This window comes from Sycon ciliatum, chromosome 3 (assembly GCF_964019385.1).
Source record: "Sycon ciliatum chromosome 3, ocSycCili1.1, whole genome shotgun sequence".
Classification (NCBI taxonomy): Eukaryota; Metazoa; Porifera; class Calcarea; order Leucosolenida; family Sycettidae; genus Sycon; species Sycon ciliatum.
Genome location: NC_088645.1, coordinates 4,485,570 through 4,508,907, shown reverse-complemented (window position 1 = coordinate 4,508,907; position 23,338 = coordinate 4,485,570). Strand labels below are relative to the sequence as shown.

Genomic DNA, 23,338 nt, shown 5'->3' with positions numbered 1-23,338 from the left:
GCACTTCACCGGATGTGGGTGATATGGCTGAGAGGGCAACACATCAGAGAGTCTCTACGAGTGCGCCTCTATAATAGCTTCATTCTACCAATCCTGCTTTATAACTGTGGCACGTGGAGTCTCACGGGGACACAGGAGCGGAAATTGGACTCGTTCCACAGGCAGCAGCTGCGAACAGTGATAGGCATTAAATACCCGCTCAAAATAAAAAACACTTCCCTGTATAAACGCACAGAATCTCGCCCCGTGAGCCAAATCATCAGAGATGCTAGATGGAGGCTGTTTGGTCATGTGCTGCGTTTGGAAGAGGCAGCCCCAGCCAGACGTGCCATGGGAGCTTACTTCTTAGGGGGTAACGGCCCCAGCTTTAGGGGACGCCCAAGAACAACGCTCCCGCGAACGCTCAATAATGATCTCAAAAAGCTGAAAAATAATACCGCCCTAGAGACTGGCGATGACTTGAACATGCTGCAGCAGCTTGCCCAAGACCGTCGACAGTGGCGGGAACTGGTGAAGGCTGTATGTAGCTGCTAATGAAACAATGGACATAATTTATACCTTTATAATTATATAGATAATGGAGATGACTGCAACAGGCTGCAGCAGCTCGCCCAGGATCGCCCTCAGTGGCAGGACCTGGTGAAGGTTGTATGTAGCCGCTAATGCAACAATGGACATAACTTTGCGTTTCCATCTTGTCTTTTTTGTGATTGTGATGCTTGATGTGCACTGTGCTTCCTCGCATTCACTTGCTCCTTCTTGCAGCTTGTCTCTTTTTTCTGTTTTTTTGTTTTTTGTTTTGTTTTGACGCTCTGTGTCTTTTTTTTCTGTTTTTTGTTTTTTGTTTTGTTTTGACGCTCTGTGTGCATTGCGCTTCCTCGCGCTCACTTGCTCCTTCTTGCGGCTTAAGCGAAGGCTATATGTGAGCTTTATAAGCTCACTGATGCTAACGCGAATAGAGCATAATAATAATAATAATAATTGCTATCTCTCTCTCTCTCTCTCTCTCTCTCTCCTTTTTGCTGCGCGCCTTAAAAGGGGAGATGTAGTAATATTCTGACTGTTATGCGTAAACCACTGTACACTTATGACCGTATGCACTGCATGCCGTATGTACGTCATGCAGGCTATCACCCGTAGGCCAGAACGTTTGGTGGGCTTCTCTCAAGGGCTCGGGAATTCTTTGTGTTTCACTGACCTGATGGTTGTGCATGTTCTTGCTCCTCATCAGTTTACTCTTCTATTATCTCATCGTCCAAACTATATAGAGAATAGTACTACATGGTACCGGAGAGAATTATGGCTGCTATGCGTCACCAAACAGAAGTAAACCTATGGAGACACACCATGTCCTGTATGTCCTGTATGTCCTGTGTGATTGAGTGGCCTAATTAAGGAGATACCAGACAAGCAGCACAGCACACGTTACTATGCTTTGATGTGGTAGAATTTCACCCCTTGATTGGTTAGCGAATCCTTTGTTCTCTGCTCTATCGTTTGCACAGCAGTTCACTGCAATCAAGCAGCAAGATATGGACATCATTCACGGCCGAAAAATTGCTCCTTTTTATGATAGCGGTCATCCCTGGATATACGACAAGGACACTATATGTTCGATGGAACGATATGCGGCTATGATGGTGCCAAAACCGGTAAGGTTGTGGGCACTTTTCAGCTCAACTAGCTCTCAAACAACGTGGATATAGATCTTCAAGCGCTTTGACCTGGGAATGACTATCAAACCAAACTTTAATACAGTAGTGGATTTCTTGGATATCACCATGAACCTGGGTATGGGGACATTTCAACCTCTCCGAAAGCCAAATGACAACCCCTCTACGTTAGCAAACAGATCAACCATCCGCCCGGGAACACCAACAAAATACCTGCTGCTGTCAACAAGCATATTTCCCCAATATGGACCAGTGAGGCATTGAGGCATTCAACCCCGCAGCACCATGTACCTATAGCTCACTGTAGTCTAGTGGATATACAGATATCTTGGCCTATCAGTCCAACGCACAAGAGCAGCGGAGCAGGAAGAGCCGTAGCCGGAGGGTTATATGGTCCAACCGAGGCTCTGCACTCCTTATTTGGAATTGAAAAAGACATATAATAATATATACGTCTTTAGCGTTGAATGGGTTAAAGCTTGGTCCGTCGAATCCGGCAGAATACGAGCAGAATGGGGCACAATACCGGCAGAATACGAGCAGAATGTCGAGCAGAACACGCTACTTTTCCAAGCATTATCCGCCAGGCCCTAAGCATCATCCCCTCTCCCCCCCCCCCCCGGAAATAACCCTACAAGCACCAACACAAGCACCCTACTCCCCCCGCCCCCAAGGAAATACCCTTGCAAGCACCAACACGAACACCCCTCCCCCCGGAAATACCCCTACAAGCACCAACACAAGCACACCCCCTCCCACCCACTCCCGGAAAATTCAAGCACCAACACAAGCGCCCCCCCCCCCCCCGGAAATACCCTACAAGCACCAACACAAGCACCCTCCACCCCGGAAATACCCCTACAAGCTCCAACACAAGCACCCCCCCCCCCCCCGGAAACACCCTTACAAGCACCAACACAAGCACCCCCCTCCCTCCCCCCCCCGGAAATACCCTTACAAGCACCAACACAAGCACTCCCCCCCCCCCCGGAAATACCCTTACAAGCACCAACATAAGCACACCCCCCCCCCCGGAAATACCCCTACAAGCACCAACACAAGCACCCCCCCCCCCCGGAAATACCCTTACAAGCACCAACACAAGCACCCCCTCCCCCCCCCCCCCGGAAATACCCCTACAAACACCAACACAAGCACCCCCCCCCCCCCCTGGAAATACCCCTACAAGCACTAACACAAGCAACAAGAACCTTCACGAGCACCTTCAGAAGTATATGTACATGTACATGTAAAAATAAAAGTAAAGTTCGCACATCCGCGTTACGACCGGCTTACGCTTGTGTTGAGAAACACGACCAGCTAAGAGAAGTTTCACTCGTGCCAGGCCATCACCATGATTGATTACACCAGGGTGGCAGATGCAGTGCCATAAACGGTGAGGGTGAGGTGGTGCAATGCCCGATAAGGGGGAGAACCTCGTTAGCTGCATCTATGCTACCCTCGCTCTGAGTAGTGAGTACCCAGTTGACCGCGGGTGTCGGTGCAGTTCTTCATTGATTGTAAAGTGGTTCACGAATGCATCACAGTATTTATGCAGGGAGTGTTGTACTGTGCTAACATCACAGTATTTATGCAGGGAGTGTTGTACTGTGCTAACATCACAGTATTTATGCAGGGAGTGTTGTACTGTGCTAACATCACAGTATTTATGCAGGGAGTGTTGTACTGTGCTAACATCACAGTATTTATGCAGGGAGTGTTGTACTGTGCTAACATCACAGTATTTATGCAGGGAGTGTTGTACTGTGCTAACATCACAGTATTTATGCAGGGAGTGTTGTACTGTGCTAACATCACAGTATTTATGCAGGGAGCGTTGTACTGTGCTAACATCACAGTATTTATGCAGGGAGTGTTGTACTGTGCTAACATCACAGTATTTATGCAGGGAGTGTTGTACTGTGCTAACATCACAGTATTTATGCAGGGAGTGTTGTACTGTGCTAACATCACAGTATTTATGCAGGGAGTGTTGTACTGTGCTAACATCACAGTATTTATGCAGGGAGTGTTGTACTGTGCTAACATCACAGTATTTATGCAGGGAGTGTTGTACTGTGCTAACATCACAGTATTTATGCAGGGAGTGTTGTACTGTGCTAACATCACAGTATTTATGCAGGGAGTGTTGTACTGTGCTAACATCACAGTATTTATGCAGGGAGTGTTGTACTGTGCTAACATCACAGTATTTATGCAGGGAGCGTTGTACTGTGCTAACATCACAGTATTTATGCAGGGAGTGTTGTACTGTGCTAACATCACAGTATTTATGCAGGGAGCGTTGTACTGTGCTAACATCACAGTATTTATGCAGGGAGTGTTGTACTGTGCTAACATCGCAGTATTTATGCAGGGAGTGTTGTACTGTGCTAACATCACAGTATTTATGCAGGGAGCGTTGTACTGTGCTAACATCACAGTATTTATGCAGGGAGTGTTGTACTGTGCTAACATCACAGTATTTATGCAGGAGTGTTGTACTGTGCTAACATCACAGTATTTATACAGGGAGTGTTGTACTGTGCTAACATCACAGTATTTATGCAGGGAGTGTTGTACTGTGCTAACATCACAGTATTTATGCAGGGAGTGTTGTACTGTGCTAACATCACAGTATTTATGCAGGGAGTGTTGTACTGTGGTAACATCACAGTATTTATGCAGGGAGCGTTGTACTGTGCTAACATCACAGTATTTATGCAGGGAGTGTTGTACTGTGCTAACATCACAGTATTTATGCAGGGAGTGTTGTACTGTGCTAACATCATAGTATTTATACAGGGAGTGTTGTACTGTGCTAACATCACAGTATTTATGCAGGGAGTGTTGTACTGTGCTAACATCACAGTATTTATGCAGGGAGTGTTGTACTGTGCTAACATCACAGTATTTATGCAGGGAGTGTTGTACTGTGCTAACATCACAGTATTTATGCAGGGAGTGTTGTACTGTGCTAACATCACAGTATTTATGCAGGGAGTGTTGTACTGTGCTAACATCACAGTATTTATGCAGGGAGTGTTGTACTGTGCTAACATCACAGTATTTATGCAGGGAGTGTTGTACTGTGCTAACATCACAGTATTTATGCAGGGAGTGTTGTCCTGTGCTAACATCACAGTATTTATGCAGGGAGTGTTGTACTGTGCTAACATCACAGTATTTATGCAGGGAGTGTTGTACTGTGCTAACATCACAGTATTTATGCAGGGAGTGTTGTACTGTGCTAACATCACAGTATTTATGCAGGGAGTGTTGTACTGTGCTAACATCACAGTATTTATGCAGGGAGTGTTGTACTGTGCTAACATCACAGTATTTATGCAGGGAGTGTTGTACTGTGCTAACATCACAGTATTTATGCAGGGAGCGTTGTACTGTGCTAACATCACAGTATTTATGCAGGGAGCGTTGTACTGTGCTAACATCACAGTATTTATGCAGGGAGTGTTGTACTGTGCTAACATCACAGTATTTATGCAGGGAGTGTTGTACTGTGCTAACATCACAGTATTTATGCAGGGAGTGTTGTACTGTGCTAACATCACAGTATTTATGCAGGGAGTGTTGTACTGTGCTAACATCACAGTATTTATGCAGGGAGTGTTGTACTGTGCTAACATCACAGTATTTATGCAGGGAGTGTTGTACTGTGCTAACATCACAGTATTTATGCAGGGAGTGTTGTACTGTGCTAACATCACAGTATTTATGCAGGGAGTGTTGTACTGTGCTAACATCACAGTATTTATGCAGGGAGTGTTGTACTGTGCTAACATCACAGTATTTATGCAGGGAGTGTTGTACTGTGCTAACATCACAGTATTTATGCAGGGAGTGTTGTACTGTGCTAACATCACAGTATTTATGCAGGGAGTGTTGTACTGTGCTAACATCACAGTATTTATGCAGGGAGTGTTGTACTGTGCTAACATCACAGTATTTATGCAGGGAGTGTTGTACTGTGCTAACATGCACATGTAGCCCTACCATAAACCCAACAAGCACCCTAACACCCTAACACTCTAACACCCTAACACCCTCACATCCTCAAATACATGTGCATGCACATGTACTCCCATAAGTGACCCAACAAGATTAGCTTAAAGGACAACCACAAACTTCCCACCACCCCCACAAGCACCCAACAATCACGCAACAAGCATAACCACAAGCGCTCTCACAAGCATAACCACAAGCACCGGCAGATCCTGCTCCAGAGCAAGGTTAACCGAGTCAGCGACCGGTCTGGTGGGTACTCGGACCCACATGGAAAAAGAACACTGCGTTACTTCCGACCCGGTTGGGACTCAATCAAGGAGTCCTGAGATTCCCTGATGTACAATAGCCGCACTTGGATGTACCCGTGACTGACAAGATGCAAGAGTTGTGACAGGTACAGGTCCACCGGTTGGTTTGCACTCGCTCAAGCAAAACAACAATCATTATCACAGTTACCCCGATACAAGCATCTCTAGAACCACCCCTATACAACCACCCCTATACAACCACCCCTATACAACCACCCCTATACAACCACTCCTATACAACCACCCTTATACAACCACCCCTATACAACCACCCTTATACAACCACCCCTATACAACCACCCTTATACAACCACCCCTATACAAGCATTCCTAGAACCACCCCTATACAAGCATTCCTATAGACAAGCATCCCTATACAAGCACCATGTACCTGCACACACATTCACAAAATCTTCCCCTCCACTACCCCAGAGACGCTCTCACAAACACCCCCACAGGTATCCACACAAACACTGCACAAGCACTCCCACAAGCACTCCCACAAGCACCCCCACATGCACACTCCAGAAGCACACCCACGAACACCCCCGCAAGCATCCCCGCGCCAACACCCCCACAGATACTCCCACAGTAACTTGCACAGTAACTCCCACAAACAGCACACGTACACACACGTACACACGTACACACACGTACACACACCTACACATACACGTACACACATATACAGACCAAGGCATTTACTTCAGAGCATAAACAGTAAGCTACGTGATTGCACGCACCATGTATGCACTGCAAGCCATTCACACCATGGACAAGCAAGCCTAACCTCAGCTGCAAAGGAACCTAAAAAACCCTACACACACACCATTGTCTAAGCAAGTGGTTTCTTCTCTACTATTCCTATAATTATAACCACATGCTCGGCATGGCTCCTGGACCAACATTTGGTTAAGGTTACATGTATAGAGTTTGCAGTGAGGAAACTAATTGCTTGGACGATGGTGTGTGTAGGGTTTTCTGTGTTTGCTTGTTTTTATTACTATTAACATCCCACTGCACGCACAGACATTGAAGACAAGGTTTGGGCTAGACTGGAACTCATGCGGGGGAAATGGGGTTAGGCTTACACCCAGGCCACCACATAGTAGGACGAATGTGGAGGGGGCCGCTAACAAGGTTAGGCTTACACCGCACTTCCACATGGTAGGACAGATGTGGAAGCAGGCTGCTAAAGGGGTTACGCTTACACCCGGACATCTGCATGGTAGGACGAATGCAGAAGGGCTGGTAACCTGGAGTTGGGTGTCAGCTCAAAGGCTTACGGGGTGCTTTGCAGCCACCCACTCCATGTGAATGCCACCCAAAAATGAGATTGCTGGGGGGAGGCGTGAGCCCCAATCTAGCTGACCTTAACATGGGAACTACATGCAAGTGCACAGCGACGTTCAAGGACATAAATGCATTTGAGTCTACAGCAGATAGTGTCAAGAAGACAGGTGCCATCACCTATCCAGGGAGCAGCACGGGAGAGCAAAAGCATTCATACAGATAGGATTGCTAGGAGGTCAGTGCGGACGCTCCTGCCACCAGCAGTGCTAGGGGGGGGGGGGGGGCAGTGTGGTCATCACGACCTATAGCGAGTAGTGTTAGAGGGGCAGTGCTGTCACTCATACAGCAGATAGTGTCAAGGGGGCAGTGCCGTCACTCACGCAGCTGATAGTGCTAGGAGGGCGGTGTATGTACTCACGCTGTCGCCAGTGCCTTTGGCTCCATGTCCGATTCTGACAGACGGACATACCGGAGGTAAGCGTTGCTCCGCCATCGGATGGCCCTTTGGATGACGTAAGGTGGCAGGCCATTCCTTCCGGCGGCAGTGGCTGCACCGATACGCAGACTATGGCTGGTGATCTTCTGGCCAGGGAGAGCTCGGCGGAGTAAGTCGTTCATGTCTGAGGGGCCAAGCGGCTGGCCAGAATGGCAGCGGAAATACGCTCCCGCCACTCGGGGGCGTAGCTGTGCGTACTCCGAGAATGCGGCTACAAGGCAGGTGCCATCGTTGGTGGCGCCGACCGTCACATCGCTGCCCTCTCCCAGTTGCGTTGTTTTGGAGAACGGGATAGCCAGCGTCACTGTGCTCTTCCGGATGCAGACACGTTCCTGCGTCAGCATCTTCCGCGGGTCGGTGTAGGCATACTCGCTGACTCGCAGGAACCCGTAGTAGGCGAGTGTGATAGCGCTCCAGAGCATGGCTTGGTCCGCTGGTGATAGACCGGAGTGCGGCAGAAAGCCCTGGATTGCACGGAGGTGTTGCTGCGTGACAGCACGGCGTTCCTGCACCTGGCTGCTTGTGCACTGGTTGCGGGCGATAACCTGGAGCAGCAGGTCCAGTCGTCCGTCCTGGAACGGGGACAACGTCAGGTGGTTGACCACGCAGGAATGCCGGAGGCCATGGAGGTAGACCTTGATAGTTGCCAGCCTGCACTTGGATGACATGTATGCTAGGAAATCCAGTAGGCGGGTGGCCTTAATTGGGTATGGAGCGACACGGTGCAGGCTGGCGTACCTCTCGGATGCCGTCACACCCGCAGCGTACAACCGGGCGGTACTTGTTGCCACTCCCGCAAGGATGAGGCCCATGGTGTGGTCAGTAGGCGTGTCAGCTGCCAGACTTCTAGCGACATGGGGACAGGAGACGCCTGGGGATGTAGCTTCCGGAAGCTCTCAACCTGCAGCCGGGACAAATGGTCAGCAAGAACGTTGTGAACACCACGTATGTGTGCTAAAAACACAACCATGGTATGCTTGGCAGCTGCTAGCAATGCAATCCTAACAAGTGTCATGATCTCTGGGCACCTAGAAGTTTCTGTGCGCCAGATTGTGCAGACCGCTTCGTTGTCACAGTGAACTAATAGTCGACGATTGCAAAGTCGTTTGCCTAGCGTCACGCAGATAAGGGCGATGGGAAACAATTCGCGCCATTCTATGGACAGATCCTTGTGGAGTGCCTCCCATTGGCCGTACACCCATTCTTTGCCACAGAACAAGCCATAGCCACAGTCAGAGGCATCCGTGAACAGCTGCATCTCGGTGGGTTTGCACCAGAATGGGTCTGGCAGTAGTGATCGGCCGTTCCATGACTCAATGCGAGCGTGCCACCAGGATATATCGTTTAGAGCCTCTTGGTTCCGGCGCTGGGTACTGTCAAGGGACGTGAACTGGCTGGCCTCGTCGAAGAGCCGGCGGCAGTAAGTGCGCATGGGCGGTACTACTTTGGCGTCAAATGACAAAGAGCTTGCCAACGAGAACAATTCCCGTTTGGTGCACTGTACTCGGTGTACCCAGGAGTCAAGGGTGCTCTTTAGTTCCAACAGCTTTGAGGCTGGCAGCCGCATCTCCCATGCTTGGGAATCTAACTCTATGCCCAAAAATGTGACAATTGTGGACGGTGGGCACACCGTGTCAGGGCCCTTGGCTAACGGAACTTGCACGTGCTCCATGACTGCGAGTAACGTGAGAAAGTGCCGACGAGCATAGTTTGGCGGCTGTGGGGGTTGAACTGTGAGGAAATCATCGAGGTAGTGGAGCAGGTCATGCACATTGAATCTATTCGTGGCTACCCAGCAAAGGGCGTCGGCGAAGCTGTTGAACAGAAATGTTGAGGACCGAAGGCCAAAGGATAGGAATTTGTCAACGTAGAATGCGTTGTCCCAGTGAATGCCCAGCAAGGGCCAGTCGGACGGGGCCAAGGGGCATAGTCGGAATAGTCATATAGTGCAGAGAAAATTCGTCTTGGCTTATACCGTCATTAATGCTAGTGCCCTGAGGCGCAGATAAATGCAAAATTAAGCGGAGTTTACCCGACTTCTTGGGGACCACGCCTACACCAGAGCAGCGCAGATCTGCGTGAGGTAAGTGGGTGTACGGGCCGGCCATATGACCCTCGATGCATTCATTAGACAGGTAAGTAGAGACAGCTTGGGGGTTCTTAAATGCAGAGACTAAATTGGGAGCATCAAAATGAGAGCGATCACCGGAGTAACCGATTACAGCACCGTCACGCATGTCATGCACAAGAGAGTTAACGAATGCGCGTTCAGGGTGCTTGGCCAGGGCCGACTCAAGCCGATCCAAGTGAACGGGCGTCCAGGGCGATTGTAGGTGCAACGGAACGCGTGCTGGCCGGTTGCCCTGTGCGACAATCTCGTGCGCTGTGTCCAGAGACATTGCAGGTGCTGCATTGATGAACGTACTTACAGGGGTTTCGGCGACACACGCCCCGGTTGTAGAGGCGACACTGGTCGGTGGACGAGCGGGCTGCCGCGGAGCTGGACCGAAAGGGCCCGGCACGGGCATTGAACACGGTAGTGGACAGTGTTTGTGGTGTTGTGTCCCAACGGCGTGACGGCTGGGACGTGATGGCGGAAGGCGCGTTCATACTCCGCAACTGCGGAAAACGTGAATTTCTTGCTGGAGTTCAGAATATGGTGCTGATACGCCAACAGTTCTACTGCTCTGCCCGGATGCGCATCCAGATAGACGGCTGCGAATATCGTACATGCTTCTAGCCAATGTTCGATGTCCGAAATGCGTCGGGACATGCGTGGCTGGGAGGACAGCATGAATTTTCCGGGTGCCTCCTCGCCCAACACTAGAGCGTGGGGGCTTGGCACGTCCGTGGCGGTCGGGGGCAACAGTTGTTGTAAATCAACAAATTGGTGTGTGATGATTTTGTCGATCACGGTCTGGGGTGCGTTTGCCCAAATATTTACAGGCCCGTCGTCACGCAGCATGGTGCAGGAAACACTAGACAAATGCACAGTGGACGTACCTGGGGCTGAGGCTGCTGTTTGTGTTGCATCTTCCAAATGGTCCAGTCGGTCCATAAACGGTGTCAGGGCAGTCGCGATTGCCACGGACACGGAGGTGACAGGCATAGTAGGTTCGGACACGGAGGCGACAGGCATAGTAGGTTCGCGGGTCTCCCTGTCCTCGACAGTTTGTCGGGCAGCCTCGGCGGGGGTCACAGAGGACGCGTGGGGTCCGACTTCGGATTGTATCAACCGGGCAAGCAGCTCCGCTTTCTTGCCGGCGGGACTAAGTCCCCGTTCCACGAGGTTGAGGCGTAGGTTCCCGCACAGTGAGTTTACTGAACGCAGGGGAGGCCATAGTCTCGAATGGATAACGCTGGAGGTACAGGAAAACGACACTTTTGAAAATTTGGCAAAGAGCTAGTGTTGGAGCAAACAGCAAGTGAGAGTGGTAAGCAACAACAGGAACAAAGAACACGAGTGCATGCACATATGGGGTCAGATGCGCTGGTAGGTTTAGCTGCCGACAGAGCTAGAGGGGAACACGCTCCCTCGTGGCGCGAACCGTGCCCGTGTCACGTGCACAGCGGTGTGCGTGGGCAACGACAGCGCTAAGGGTAGATGTGGAATGCAGTGTGAAGTAGCGGCATCGCTACGGGTAAATATGGAGTGCTATGTGCAGTAAATGCAGGCGGGCACGCGCTGAGAGAACGTTACATGCGTGTTAACTACAGTTAATACTACATATAAACTGATATTTTAATATACACAAACCCAGCTCGTAAAAATAAATAATTATGTGGACAAAAACAAACAGCTACTGAGCAGGGGCTGCACTGGGCAGCAGTGATGGTGAGGTACCAGGGGCTCCACCGACCAAAGGTCTCGGCTTTAATGTCACACTGTACTGTGGTATGTAATGGCTGCTGTGGATCTTGCACACCTTGAGATAATGCTGTCACAACGAATGTAACAAAAGGGCTATTGTGTGCCGTAAAGGACTGTCCACGCTGTTTAAGGTATCTCTATTATTGGGGAAACTCTAGATTTCCTGTTGACTGATCCGACTGAGCCAGTCTTACTCTACATAAGAAAAGACGGTGGTTCAGTTCAGTACACGACACTGAGCATTAACACCTGCTCCCTGAACACCCCCCCCCCCCTCATTAATTTAATCCACTCGTCGTATGCTTGTAATTGAATGGTGGTAATAGAAGGAGTGATAGAAGATGTGGTTTGTCAACTGACAACTGCACTATCCAGTTGCTATTCATGATTCTCTCTGCTGCATTGGATATTCATTAATTGTAGATGTACTCAATCTGCGGACAGAACTGTTTCGACCTTTGCGGGCTCATCAGCTCAGCACAGAGGTAATGAGGCCGAACCTTATAGCAATGGAAATAAAATTTCCAAAGCCAGATGTAATTGTAGATGTGAAAAATATGATGTTCGGGCCAGTCACCCATCAACAGAATAATTTACAAGGGGGTGGGTGACTGTCTCGAAACGTCATAACCTTTACATCAACCATAAAAGAATTTTCATTTGCAGCGCATGCGTAGATCGTGAATAGCAACTGAATAGAGGGATTTTCAGTTGAAAAAACTCTTTTTTCTATGATGCTGTTGCTTGATAACCATAAAATTCCTTTTAGACTTCATTGAAATGAAGTCTAGAGTCAAAGGGACCAGTAAGCTACGAGTCATGATTAACAGTCCACCAAGGTGACGAGACATTATACAGTCTGATAGTGCGACAACAGGCAGGCGCAGTGGTTTGGTCAAAGACCAACGTTGAGATACAAGAGGTACCTTGTTGTGCCTGGGAGCGGTTTTCCAGCCGTGCTGCTACCCACTGTGGACCACAGTTAACTGGGAACTTGTGACCAGCCGCTAGTGTTTAACAGTTTGTTAGCGACTGTCGTGAGTTCTCTTTGAGAACGGACACGATAATTTACTCATTTTAGTGCGACAACAAGGGACAACACTGACAAGGACATTGAAACATTCAACCACCTAACACTTAGCTTTTACACATCTACCAAGCGCAAACCAACAACCTTCTAACTTGGAAGGCTCAGATGCGGAGAGTTCCAAGAAGGGAAATTCTGCCTCCCATTTCTCTTTGCTTAAATACGACTGTATTGGCTGAACATCCGAGTTTTAAGAAGTCTATTGTGAGAATGATTTTATACCCGCATGCATTCATCCACAATTTAATCAGTGTAGTGTGCAGCGCACGCATAGAGTGCAGCGCACTCATAGTGCGCAGTGCACGCGTAGAGTGCAGCGCACGCGTGGAGTGCAGCGCACACGTGGAGTGCAGAGTACTCGTAGTGTGCAGCGCACGCATGGAGTGCAGCGCACTCGTAGTGTGCAGCGCACGCGTAGTGTGCAGCTCATGTGTAGTGTGCAGCGCACGCTTAGAGTGCGGCGCTCTAGCAGTGTACAGCACACTCGTAGAGTGCGTAGAGTGCGCGTAGAGTGCAGCGCACGCGTAGAGTGCAGCGCACGCGTAGAGTGCAGCGCACGCGTAGAGTGCAGCGCACTCGTAGTGTGCAGCGCACGCGTGGAGTGCAGCGCACACGTGGAGTGCAGCGCACTCGTAGTGTGCAGCGCGCGCGAGCGCGTGGAGTGCAGCGCACTCGTAGTGTGCAGCTCCACGCAGAGTGCAGGGCATGTGTAGAGTGCAGCGCACTAGTAGTGTGCAGCGCACGCGTAGAGTGCAGCGCACGCGTAGAGTGCAGCGCACGCGTAGTAAGCAGCGCACACGTAGTGTGTAGCGCACGCCTAGGAAATTTTACAGAAGAAATGTGCGTACATATACATGGCCGTCTCAACGTTCGTGGACTGCAGGCTTCAAGATAATGTTGAAACCAACGACCGGGGGAAACTCTAGATTTACTCACAACCCCATCCCCCCCCCCCCCCCCCCTCCTCCCTCGGATATCGAGAAGTTCCAACACAGGAAAATGACGAGGTCCAGGTGGCAAGGCAAGGGAAGTTGAATGCTATGAAGCTCTAATAATTCTTGGGGACTCGTGCCACGACAATACAACATTGACGTCATTTCGTATTTATCCTCTTTTAACCTACACTGTAGTTCTAACAATTCAACACACACGTACCTGCGGCAATGAGGACAAGAACTGAACAACACCCTGGACGAATTCGTGAATCTCCTCTGCATCTGGTCGACGGGCCGGTGGGTCAGCAAGACAGCGTCTCAGCAGGTCCTTCAGCGGGTGGCCGTCAGGGATGCGAGCAAACTCCGCGCGTCGCCGCTCCAGCTCGGGTATAGCGACGTGGCTGCCGTCAGCTGCCTGGCGCGATCTTGGTGCGAACATGAGCTCAATGGAGGGCATCACACCGCTCAGCACGCTCATTGCCGTCACTCCGAACGAAAAGACGTCAAGCGAAAGATCGTACCTTGCTCGGCCAGATTCCGTCTCTTGCAACGCCTCTGGCGGCATGAATAACGGTGTACCAGGCTGTCGGGTCATGGACTGAGCGGCTTCACGGAACTGATCGGCAACGCTAGGCAGTAGCTTGGAGACGCCGAAATCCGTGATTTTGGCCACACTATTGGCAACGAGGACATTGCTTGGCTTCAAGTCGCGATGCACCATCGGGATGGAGTGCAAGTAGCGAAGACCTGCAGCAGTGTGTTCGATGTAGCGCATCAGCTGAAGCAAGTCCTGTCTGCGTGCACCAACGCTCATTGTTTCCAGTGTGTCGGACATCAATTCCACCACAATGGCTGGAGTTGTTCCGACCATGCCCACGCCGAAAATGGGACACAGATGTGGGTGGCGAAGACGTGCCATGCGTGCAATCTCTGCTCCAAAATCATGCAGTACGACGTCGCGTCCTTGGTTTCTTCGATCAATCAGGATAGAATGAAGTGCCTTTGCGGCCACCTTCAATCCACACCATTTGGACTTGTACACCACAGCAAATGAGCCTCGACCCAACTCATCCTCTGTTTCATTCACGTCCAATGTACCCAGATAGGGCACTTCAGCCTGGTTCAAGCCCAAAGCGGTGAACACCGCATTCTCCTCAGCGGCCATTCCAGCAACTCGCGTACCGCCGACCACTCACTATAGAATAATTGTAAGCGACCAGGGACAAAGTCTTGAAAGAGACGAAAACAAAGTAATGGACGAAGTCACGAAGGACGATCGTGAAGTGCGACACCTACTACTAGTACTAGTACTAGTAGATCTACGTCTAAACCAGGGAATCGTAAAGCCTAAAGGGATTTTACGACTCCCCGGCCTGGCCTGGTCAACACGGTTGCTGAAGACTGAAGTACTACCCGACGACAGACAGATAAAATAATTATGACTCATTCATATTGACTTTGTCTTTGTTTTCCATGGACCATGGTTTAGTGATCCTGTTACTGTAGATCTCTACATACACATAAGTGGGTATACCCAGATCTCTACATACATGTAGTGTAGATCACTCATGTCATGATCAGGGAGTCGTGTAGATCCCACTACTATAGTACTAATACTGTCTGTAGTCGTGTAGATCTACACATGAAATAGTGGATCTACGGATCTCACGGCTTTACGTGAATTTGCCCTCACTGAACTAAGTCGAAGTATACTATCACCATGATCACTGCCTTGCCGTCAGGCCGTCACCAACAGCGATGGTTCGACTCCCCTTCGCCTTTGCCATGCAAGTCGCGTTGTAGTCTGACAGCGGAAATGAGACAGCTGAGCTCAAAGGCCGCGGTCACACCGAGCCCGATTCAGCCTTTCAGCCAAAAAAAGCGCTTTTTTTGGCTGAGGTTTCCACGGAAACGGCTGAAAATCGGGGCACCAGCCACTTTCAGCTTTCAGCCCTTTTGCAAAGTTTTGGAAGCGCTGAAAAGCTGAAAGTGGCTGAATAATTTTGGCTGAAGTGCAAGAGTGCAAGAGGAGTTGAAGAACTTGAGTTGACGTTTGTTGTAGTCAGGTAGTTTCTTCTTCTCTTGTATTGTAGTTGTGTGAAGTGTTTTTTTAAAGGTTTTTGTTGTCAGCCATGGATAGTTGGAGCATGGTAATGGAGCGCCATTGCTCGAGCTGCGGTACGAAGCAAAAACGCGATATCAGACGACAATGAAAAAGGACACGAGCAAACGAGCCTGGATCTTCGCAAAAGTTTGCTGCGAATGAAGCCGGTGCCGGGGGCTCGTTCTCCCAGTCACACTAGACATCCCACTCATATATGTGCCCATGGTGGCCCAGTGCTGGATAACGTCATCGTTCCAGGCACCGGGACTGCGAAGGGCGCACCAAAAACGCCGTTTTCTCCTGCCAAACATTGTCAAGGGCAAGATTGCCAGCAGATCCTCCTCAGTATCGTCTTCATCAACAAAGTCGTAAACGTCTCGCTTCCTCCGGCGACAAAGCCTGGTATTTGTCACCATCGGCAAAGTGAGGTGATTCTCAGGGGAAATTATTCGGATCATCACCATTAAATTGTGTACTCATAACAACAGCAAAAATGAAGAAAGTCAAGTTCCATAACGTTTTCTTGTGACTGTCATCAGTGGAACGCCGTCACATAAAAATGTAATAACTAAAACACACACTTATAGTACATGTAGCTAATATGGTTTCAGGTAGAAATACAGCAGCCAGCAAGTACAAAAAGCGAAGTTTGCACCTTTGCAAATGTGTGAATATAGTGTATGTGAGAAAGGTAGTGGCAGATGAATGTGATACTGTGTGAATGAATGTAATGGTGCGTGTGAGTGATTAAACGTTTTCTTTGCAAAGTTGCAAACTTCGCTTTTTGTACTTGCTGGCTGCTGTATTTCTACCTGAAACCATGTTAGCTACATGTATATAAGTGTGTGTTTTAGTTATTACATTTTTATGTGACGGCGTTCCACTGATGACAGTCACAAGAAAACGTTATGGAACTTGACTTTCTTCATTTTTTCCTGTTGTTATGAGTGCACAACATATCTAAGTTATTGCCATTTTACGACTATTGTCTCCTCGTCGATTGTTTAAATCATCACCATTGTACATAATAAAATACAGATAGCGATGCGGCTCTTCGTTTTCGAATCCATTCTCAATCCACTGTGATAAATCGCTCTTCTCTCTCTCTACTCCTCTCTCTTTCTAGCTCTTTTCCAGATCCCTACTTCTCCTTCCATCCACGACGGGGCCCAAGTGGGCACAGGGGTCACAGGGGTCATCCTCCAAAATAAAGAGTGGTGAGACCGCGGCCTAAACACGAGCTACAGCCATGGCCAAAGGCGTGAACAGGCTAGCCACCCAGTGCAGTGCAGCAAGGTCACGGTCTGTCATGGTGAAAAGCGGTTGGAGGCCCTCTCAACCACGTGCTAGCACTTAAAATAATTAGCCGACTTTTCCAGTCGATACTTGTACTTGGCTGACCATTCGTACAAGAAACTCGGCCCAGATTTGTCGAAAACTTGCACTCCAACACAGTCCACAGTTGGTGGACAAGCCGTTGATTATTCACTCTCATTGTAATATCAAAAAGTATTCTTTCTAGACCAAAGAGTGGTATATTTGATAACATTTAATAACGATAGAATTTTTTTTTTTTACGATGCTTCTCCAGACGTTTCGTTGTTCTGAACAACATCGTCAGTGGATAAAGAATCTTTCTTTATCCACTGACGATGTTGTTCAGAACAACGAAACGTCTGGAGAAGCATCGTAAAAAAAAAAAATTCTATCGTTATTAAATGTTATCAAATATACCACTCTTTGGTCTAGAAAGAATACTTTTTGATACAGTCCACAGTATTGCATGCAGGCAATTATTATCGCCCCGATCTTGAGCCGTTCAGGATTTCCCACGCGGCCGAAAAATCTGTCTGGCGTGGACCAGACATCAGACCAGGCATCTGAACCGGGAAACTTGTAGCGTCTCTGACGTTCTCGCATCATGACATCATCATTTGTTTGCATGTACACGTCATATTTTCCTCATCATCACAAACACTGATTCACCATACTCTGGCACACATTGTAATACCTACTACACGTACTTCGCTACCATAATAATTACGTAATGTTTGGCTAGCATAGTTCCAATACACATTACTTCATCTTTTGATGTTACGCACTCCTCGCCTACAACGCTATTGTAGAAAAGTAGTCTTTACTCATCTCTTGTAAGTTCTGTTTGCATCCAAACACTTCTTCCAAACAGCACACGTCAGATATCTAACAAAACAACAAACTTCATTGCACAGTCTTCTATCACAATCTCTTTCCTATATAAACCTCCTTTCTCTTCACTTTCTTCATGACATTTAGTGTTCGCCAGTCTTGTAAAGATCTTGGAAACTAACACTCGTTGCACTGTATCTAGACTACTAAATTGGTGACCCCCGACGTGAGTAAAGTGCAATATGTCCAGCGACGATGGTTCTTCCGCTTCCGCCTCTGGAGCTTCAGCTGCCGCTAGCTCCTCCGCCCCGGCCCAAAACCAACCACTCGCCCGCAACGACCAACACGACGCACCGGACCGTCCGGTGTCTGCCATCACCTTCCGACTGCCGCAGTACTGGCCCGGCGATCCGCAGCTTTGGTTTGCACAGGCAGAAGCGCATTTTGCCAACCATCGCATCACCAACCCGCGGGCCAAGTATAATGTCGTCGTGAGTTCGCTGGCTCCTGAATACGCCGCTGAGATTCGGGACTTGCTCCTAGCGCCGCCAGCCGAGGAGCCGTACCAAGTCCTGAAAGAGGCGCTCACCGCACGCACACAAAAGTCCGATCAGGCACGGTTGCGTGAGCTACTCTCAACAGCCGACATCGGGGACAGCCGACCAAGTCGCGTCCTCCGACGCATGCAACAGCTTTTAGGCAGTAAGTCGCTAGACCCAACTATCCTGCGCGAGCTATTTGTACAGCGTTTGCCCGTGACGGTCCGCCTGATTCTGGCTGCAACACCTGCAAGCCTCAGCCTGGACGAACTTGCAGCGCTTGCTGACAAGGTGGTTGAAAGCACGTGCTCAACCCCACTCACCGGTACAAGTGTTCACGCTCTGAGTGAAGCCCCTAGCCCTGCTCGGTCTAGTACGTATACGGCCTTATCATGTAGATCTACAGCGTCCACAGATGCGGAACAGGCCTGCACCGCTGACAGGGCTGAGATGGCCCAGCTCCGAGCTGAACTCGCCAAGCTGACGTCCGCTGTGAATGTGATGACCCGTGCCACCGGTGCCCCTTCCCAGCGTGGCCGCCAACGAGAGCGTAGTCCCGGGCCACCGTCACGCCACCCAAGTGCCTCCAGGTCTCCCGGCCGTGACAATCACGACGACCTTTGCTGGTATCACCGTGCGTTCGGTGCGAAGGCGAACAAATGCCGAGACCCCTGCCGATTCCTGTCGGGAAACGGGAAGGCCAGCCACTAGTCGCGACCGCTAGTGTGGTTGGCCCCTCGAATACCGCTACCGGTCGCCTACTATTCGTCAAGGATCGCTCCCAGTCCGTCGAGTTCCTTGTCGACACCGGCGCCGCCGTCAGTGTTCTTCCTCCGTCATTCGTAACTCTGTCTCGTCGTGTTCATCGCAATAGCCCTCGCCTCCGTGCAGCGAATCAGAGCAGCATCGCCACGTACGGTCAGCAGCTGCTAGATTTAGACTTAGGTCTCCGACGCACTTTCAAATGGGTCTTCGTCGTTGCTGACGTCAGCTATCCGATCCTGGGTGCGGATTTCCTTGGCCACTTCCAACTCACTGTCGACCTGGCCGCCAGATGTCTCCGGGACTCCACTACTCAACTTGCCGTTGTCGGATCCGCCTCGGATGTCAGCACCTCCGCTACCAACCTGCTGGACACTGATAGCCCTAGTGAGTATTCTGCCCTGCTGAGTGAGTTTCCTGACCTTGTCCGACCGACCACTGGTGACTCGCCTGTCAAGCACAATGTGACACACCGCATAGTCACAGATGGCCACCCCGTCCACGCTAAGCCTCGCCGTCTGGCACCCGACCGCCTTGCTGTCGCTAAGTGTGAGTTCCAACACATGTTAGATTTAGGCATTATTCGTCCCTCCTCTAGTGCATGGTCATCCCCTCTGCATATGGTGCCAAAGAAATCCGGTGACTGGCGACCCTGTGGTGATTACCGAGCCTTGAATGACTGCACGATCCCCGACCGCTATCCCATCCCGCATATTCAAGACTTTACGTCCCACCTGCATGACAAGATCATATTCTCTAAGATTGACCTCGTCCGTGCATACCACCACATTCCTGTGCACCCTGACGACATCCCGAAAACTGCCATCACCACCCCCTTTGGACTGTTTGAGTTTGTCCGCATGCCCTTTGGCCTTCGCAACGCAGCCCAGACATTCCAACGCTTCATTGACCAGGTAGTTTCAGACCTTCCCTTCTGCTTTGCATATCTGGATGACTTGCTCATTGCTAGCGCCTCGCCCGCTGAACATATGGCCCACCTTCGCTGCATATTCTCCCGCCTTGCTTCACATGGCATCTTGATCAACGTCCGGAAGTCGCAGTTCGGCCAGGATGAGCTTGACTTCCTGGGACATCACGTGACTGCCTCAGGTATCCGCCCTCTCGACGCTCGCATGACCGCCATTCGTGAATTCCCACAGCCAGCTAGTGTTCGTAAGCTCCGTGAGTTCATCGGCTTCGTCACGTTCTATCACCGATTTCAGCCACATCTTGCTGCTAAGCTCGCACCTCTGCACGCTATGCTTGAGAAACGCCACCGCACCAAAGGCGCGCTCGTCTGGTCCGACTCGGCCATCGCTGCTTTCAATGATGTCAAAGCTGCGTTCACTGAGGCCATCACACTTCACCATCCTCGCCCGGATGCCGCCTACAGCTTGATGGTCGACGCTTCAGACATTGCTGTTGGTGCCGTCCTCCAACAAGAGCTAGATGGTGAGTGTTATCCTGTTGCCTTCTTTTCACGCAAGTTAAAGCCTGCTGAGACACGCTACAGCACCTTCTGTCGAGAGCTCCTCGCTATTTACCTAGCCATTAAGCATTTCCGACACTTCCTGGAAGGGCGTGTCTTCCATGTGTGCACCGATCACAAGCCTCTGACACATGCCATCCACAGCCGTTCACAGACCCACAGCCCGCGTCAACAGCGCCATTTGTCGTACATTGCTGAGTTCACGACAGATATTCGTCATGTCAAGGGTTCTCAGAATACTGCCGCTGATGCACTGTCACGATGCCACCTACCCGATGAGCCCGTCTCTGCCATCACTGCCATTGACACAGCTTCCTTTGCCGCCGCTCAACAAGATGATCCAGACTTGCCCAGTCCTGGTAAGGATCCATCCACTTCGCTATGCTGGCAATCTATAGCTCTGCCCATGACTGATCACTCGCTCATCTGTGACACCTCTACTGCGTCTGCCCGCCCGTATGTACCTGCCAAGCTGCGCCGTGCTGTTTTCAATTCGCTTCACGGCCTCTCCCACCCTGGTACCCGCGCTACCAGGCACCTGATTACAGCTCGCTACGTCTGGCCCGCGATGAACAAGGATATTAGTGAGTGGTGTCGTTCCTGCCACGCTTGTCAGCAGTCTAAAGTTCAGCGCCACACCACATCTCCCGTGAGTGCATTCAAGCAACCTGATGCCCGTTTCTCCCATGTCCATGTCGACATCGTAGGCCCGCTTCCATCTTCTAGTGAGTCTCGCTACCTCTTGACAATGGTAGATCGCTTTACTCGCTGGCCCGAAGCAGTACCTATTCCCGACATTACAGCCGAAACCGTCGCTCGCCAGTTTGTTGCCACCTGGGTCGCCCGATTTGGTGTTCCCACTGTGCTCACAACCGACCGAGGTGCCCAATTTGAGTCATCCCTGTGGTCATCGCTCATGTCACTACTTGGCACATCTCGCATTCGCACAACGGCTTACCACCCGGCTGCCAACGGCATGGTAGAGCGCTTTCACAGACAACTGAAAGCTGCACTCCGAGCTTCCGACAATCCACAGCGCTGGACGGAACATCTGCCACTAGTCCTGCTCGGCATTCGCTCCTCCCTGAAGGCTGACCTCAACTGCTCAGTTGCAGAAATGGTCTACGGTTGCCACCTCCGCCTGCCAAGTGATTTCCTCACTGACGAGCCTGAGCCATTTCCGGATCCGACGTCCTATGTCAGCCGCCTCAAACAAGCCATGTCCGAGCTCCGCCCTACACAACCCCGCAAGCCACCCACCCAGCATCCGTTCATTCCAGCTGACCTCTCGACATGCTCTCATGTCTTCATTCGCACAGATGCAACACGAACGCCCCTCCAACGTCCTTACACTGGTCCACACCGAGTCCTGGAACGTCATGATAAGTACTTCCGCCTCGACCTCAACGGCCGCTCCGACACAGTATCCATCGATCGACTCAAACCAGCATTCCATGACAACCAGTCTGTCGACCATTGCCATCCGACCAAGCCGACGCCATCGCTCGCATTCGACGTGCCTCCGCCACGCCAAACACGAGCTGGTCGTCAAGTCAGATTTCCCGCCTATTTCTGACACTCTCTCGCTTATCCCATTTGCTTGCTCTCCCTTTATCGCGCTAGTTATCGCTCATTACTCATTCACTAGGAGGGGAGCTCTGTAGCGTCTCTGACGTTCTCGCATCATGACATCATCATTTGTTTGCATGTACACGTCATATTTTCCTCATCATCACAAACACTGATTCACCATACTCTGGCACACATTGTAATACCTACTACACGTACTTCGCTACCATAATAATTACGTAATGTTTGGCTAGCATAGTTCCAATACACATTACGACATCTTTTGATGTTACGCACTCCTCGCCTACAACGCTATTGTAGAAAAGTAGTCTTTACTCATCTCTTGTAAGTTCTGTTTGCATCCAAACACTTCTTCCAAACAGCACACGTCAGATATCTAACAAAACAACAAACTTCATTGCACAGTCTTCTATCACAATCTCTTTCCTATATAAACCTCCTTTCTCTTCACTTTCTTCATGACATTTAGTGTTCGCCAGTCTTGTAAAGATCTTGGAAACTAACACTCGTTGCACTGTATCTAGACTACTAAAAACTGAACGCACCATTGCTAGCAGTAGCACAATATCGGTGCAGACCAGTGAGTCGTATATACCCGGGTTACCCCGGTGTACGACTCCCTGGTGCAGACCAGGGGGTCGTAAAAGCACTTGACGACGGGCAGTGGATCCAGTTCCATCAACTGTTCTTTGTCTACAGACAGTACACACAGTACAGGACTTGTTTTTCGTGTACTCTGACAAGAAAATGTCGCGTTCTTAAAAATCTTGGAGTTCGTTCTTAAATCCAGGCTGGGGCGTTCTTAGATTTCCAGCCTGGACGTTCTTGGGCGTACGAGTCTATTGTAGTGTAGACTAGTGTAGTACTAGTATTACTACTACATTTTATCACTCCCTTAGTATTGACTCACATAGATTTTTGCCATACCTAAGCAGTCAAATATTCCTGCATATTTCACTCCTTAGGGCTGTATTGACTGCTTATATTTGACTGCTTAGGGGTCGCGCAGTTGAACGG

The 23,338-nt window shown here is 50.0% G+C and overlaps 1 protein-coding gene across 1 annotated transcript in view; it reads right to left on the bottom strand.

Annotated features, from left to right (window-relative positions):
• The window catches only part of LOC135811242 (tripartite motif-containing protein 2-like), a 191,246-nt gene extending 176,311 nt beyond the window's left edge, over window positions 1–14,935 (bottom strand). Inside the window, exon 1 of the mRNA XM_065324442.1 lies at window positions 13,910–14,935. Within this exon, the coding sequence (XP_065180514.1) occupies window positions 13,910–14,854 (945 nt within the window). The 5' untranslated portion in view covers window positions 14,855–14,935. The remainder of the gene's footprint in view (window positions 1–13,909) is intronic.
• Window positions 14,936–23,338: the final 8,403 nt, after the last annotated feature.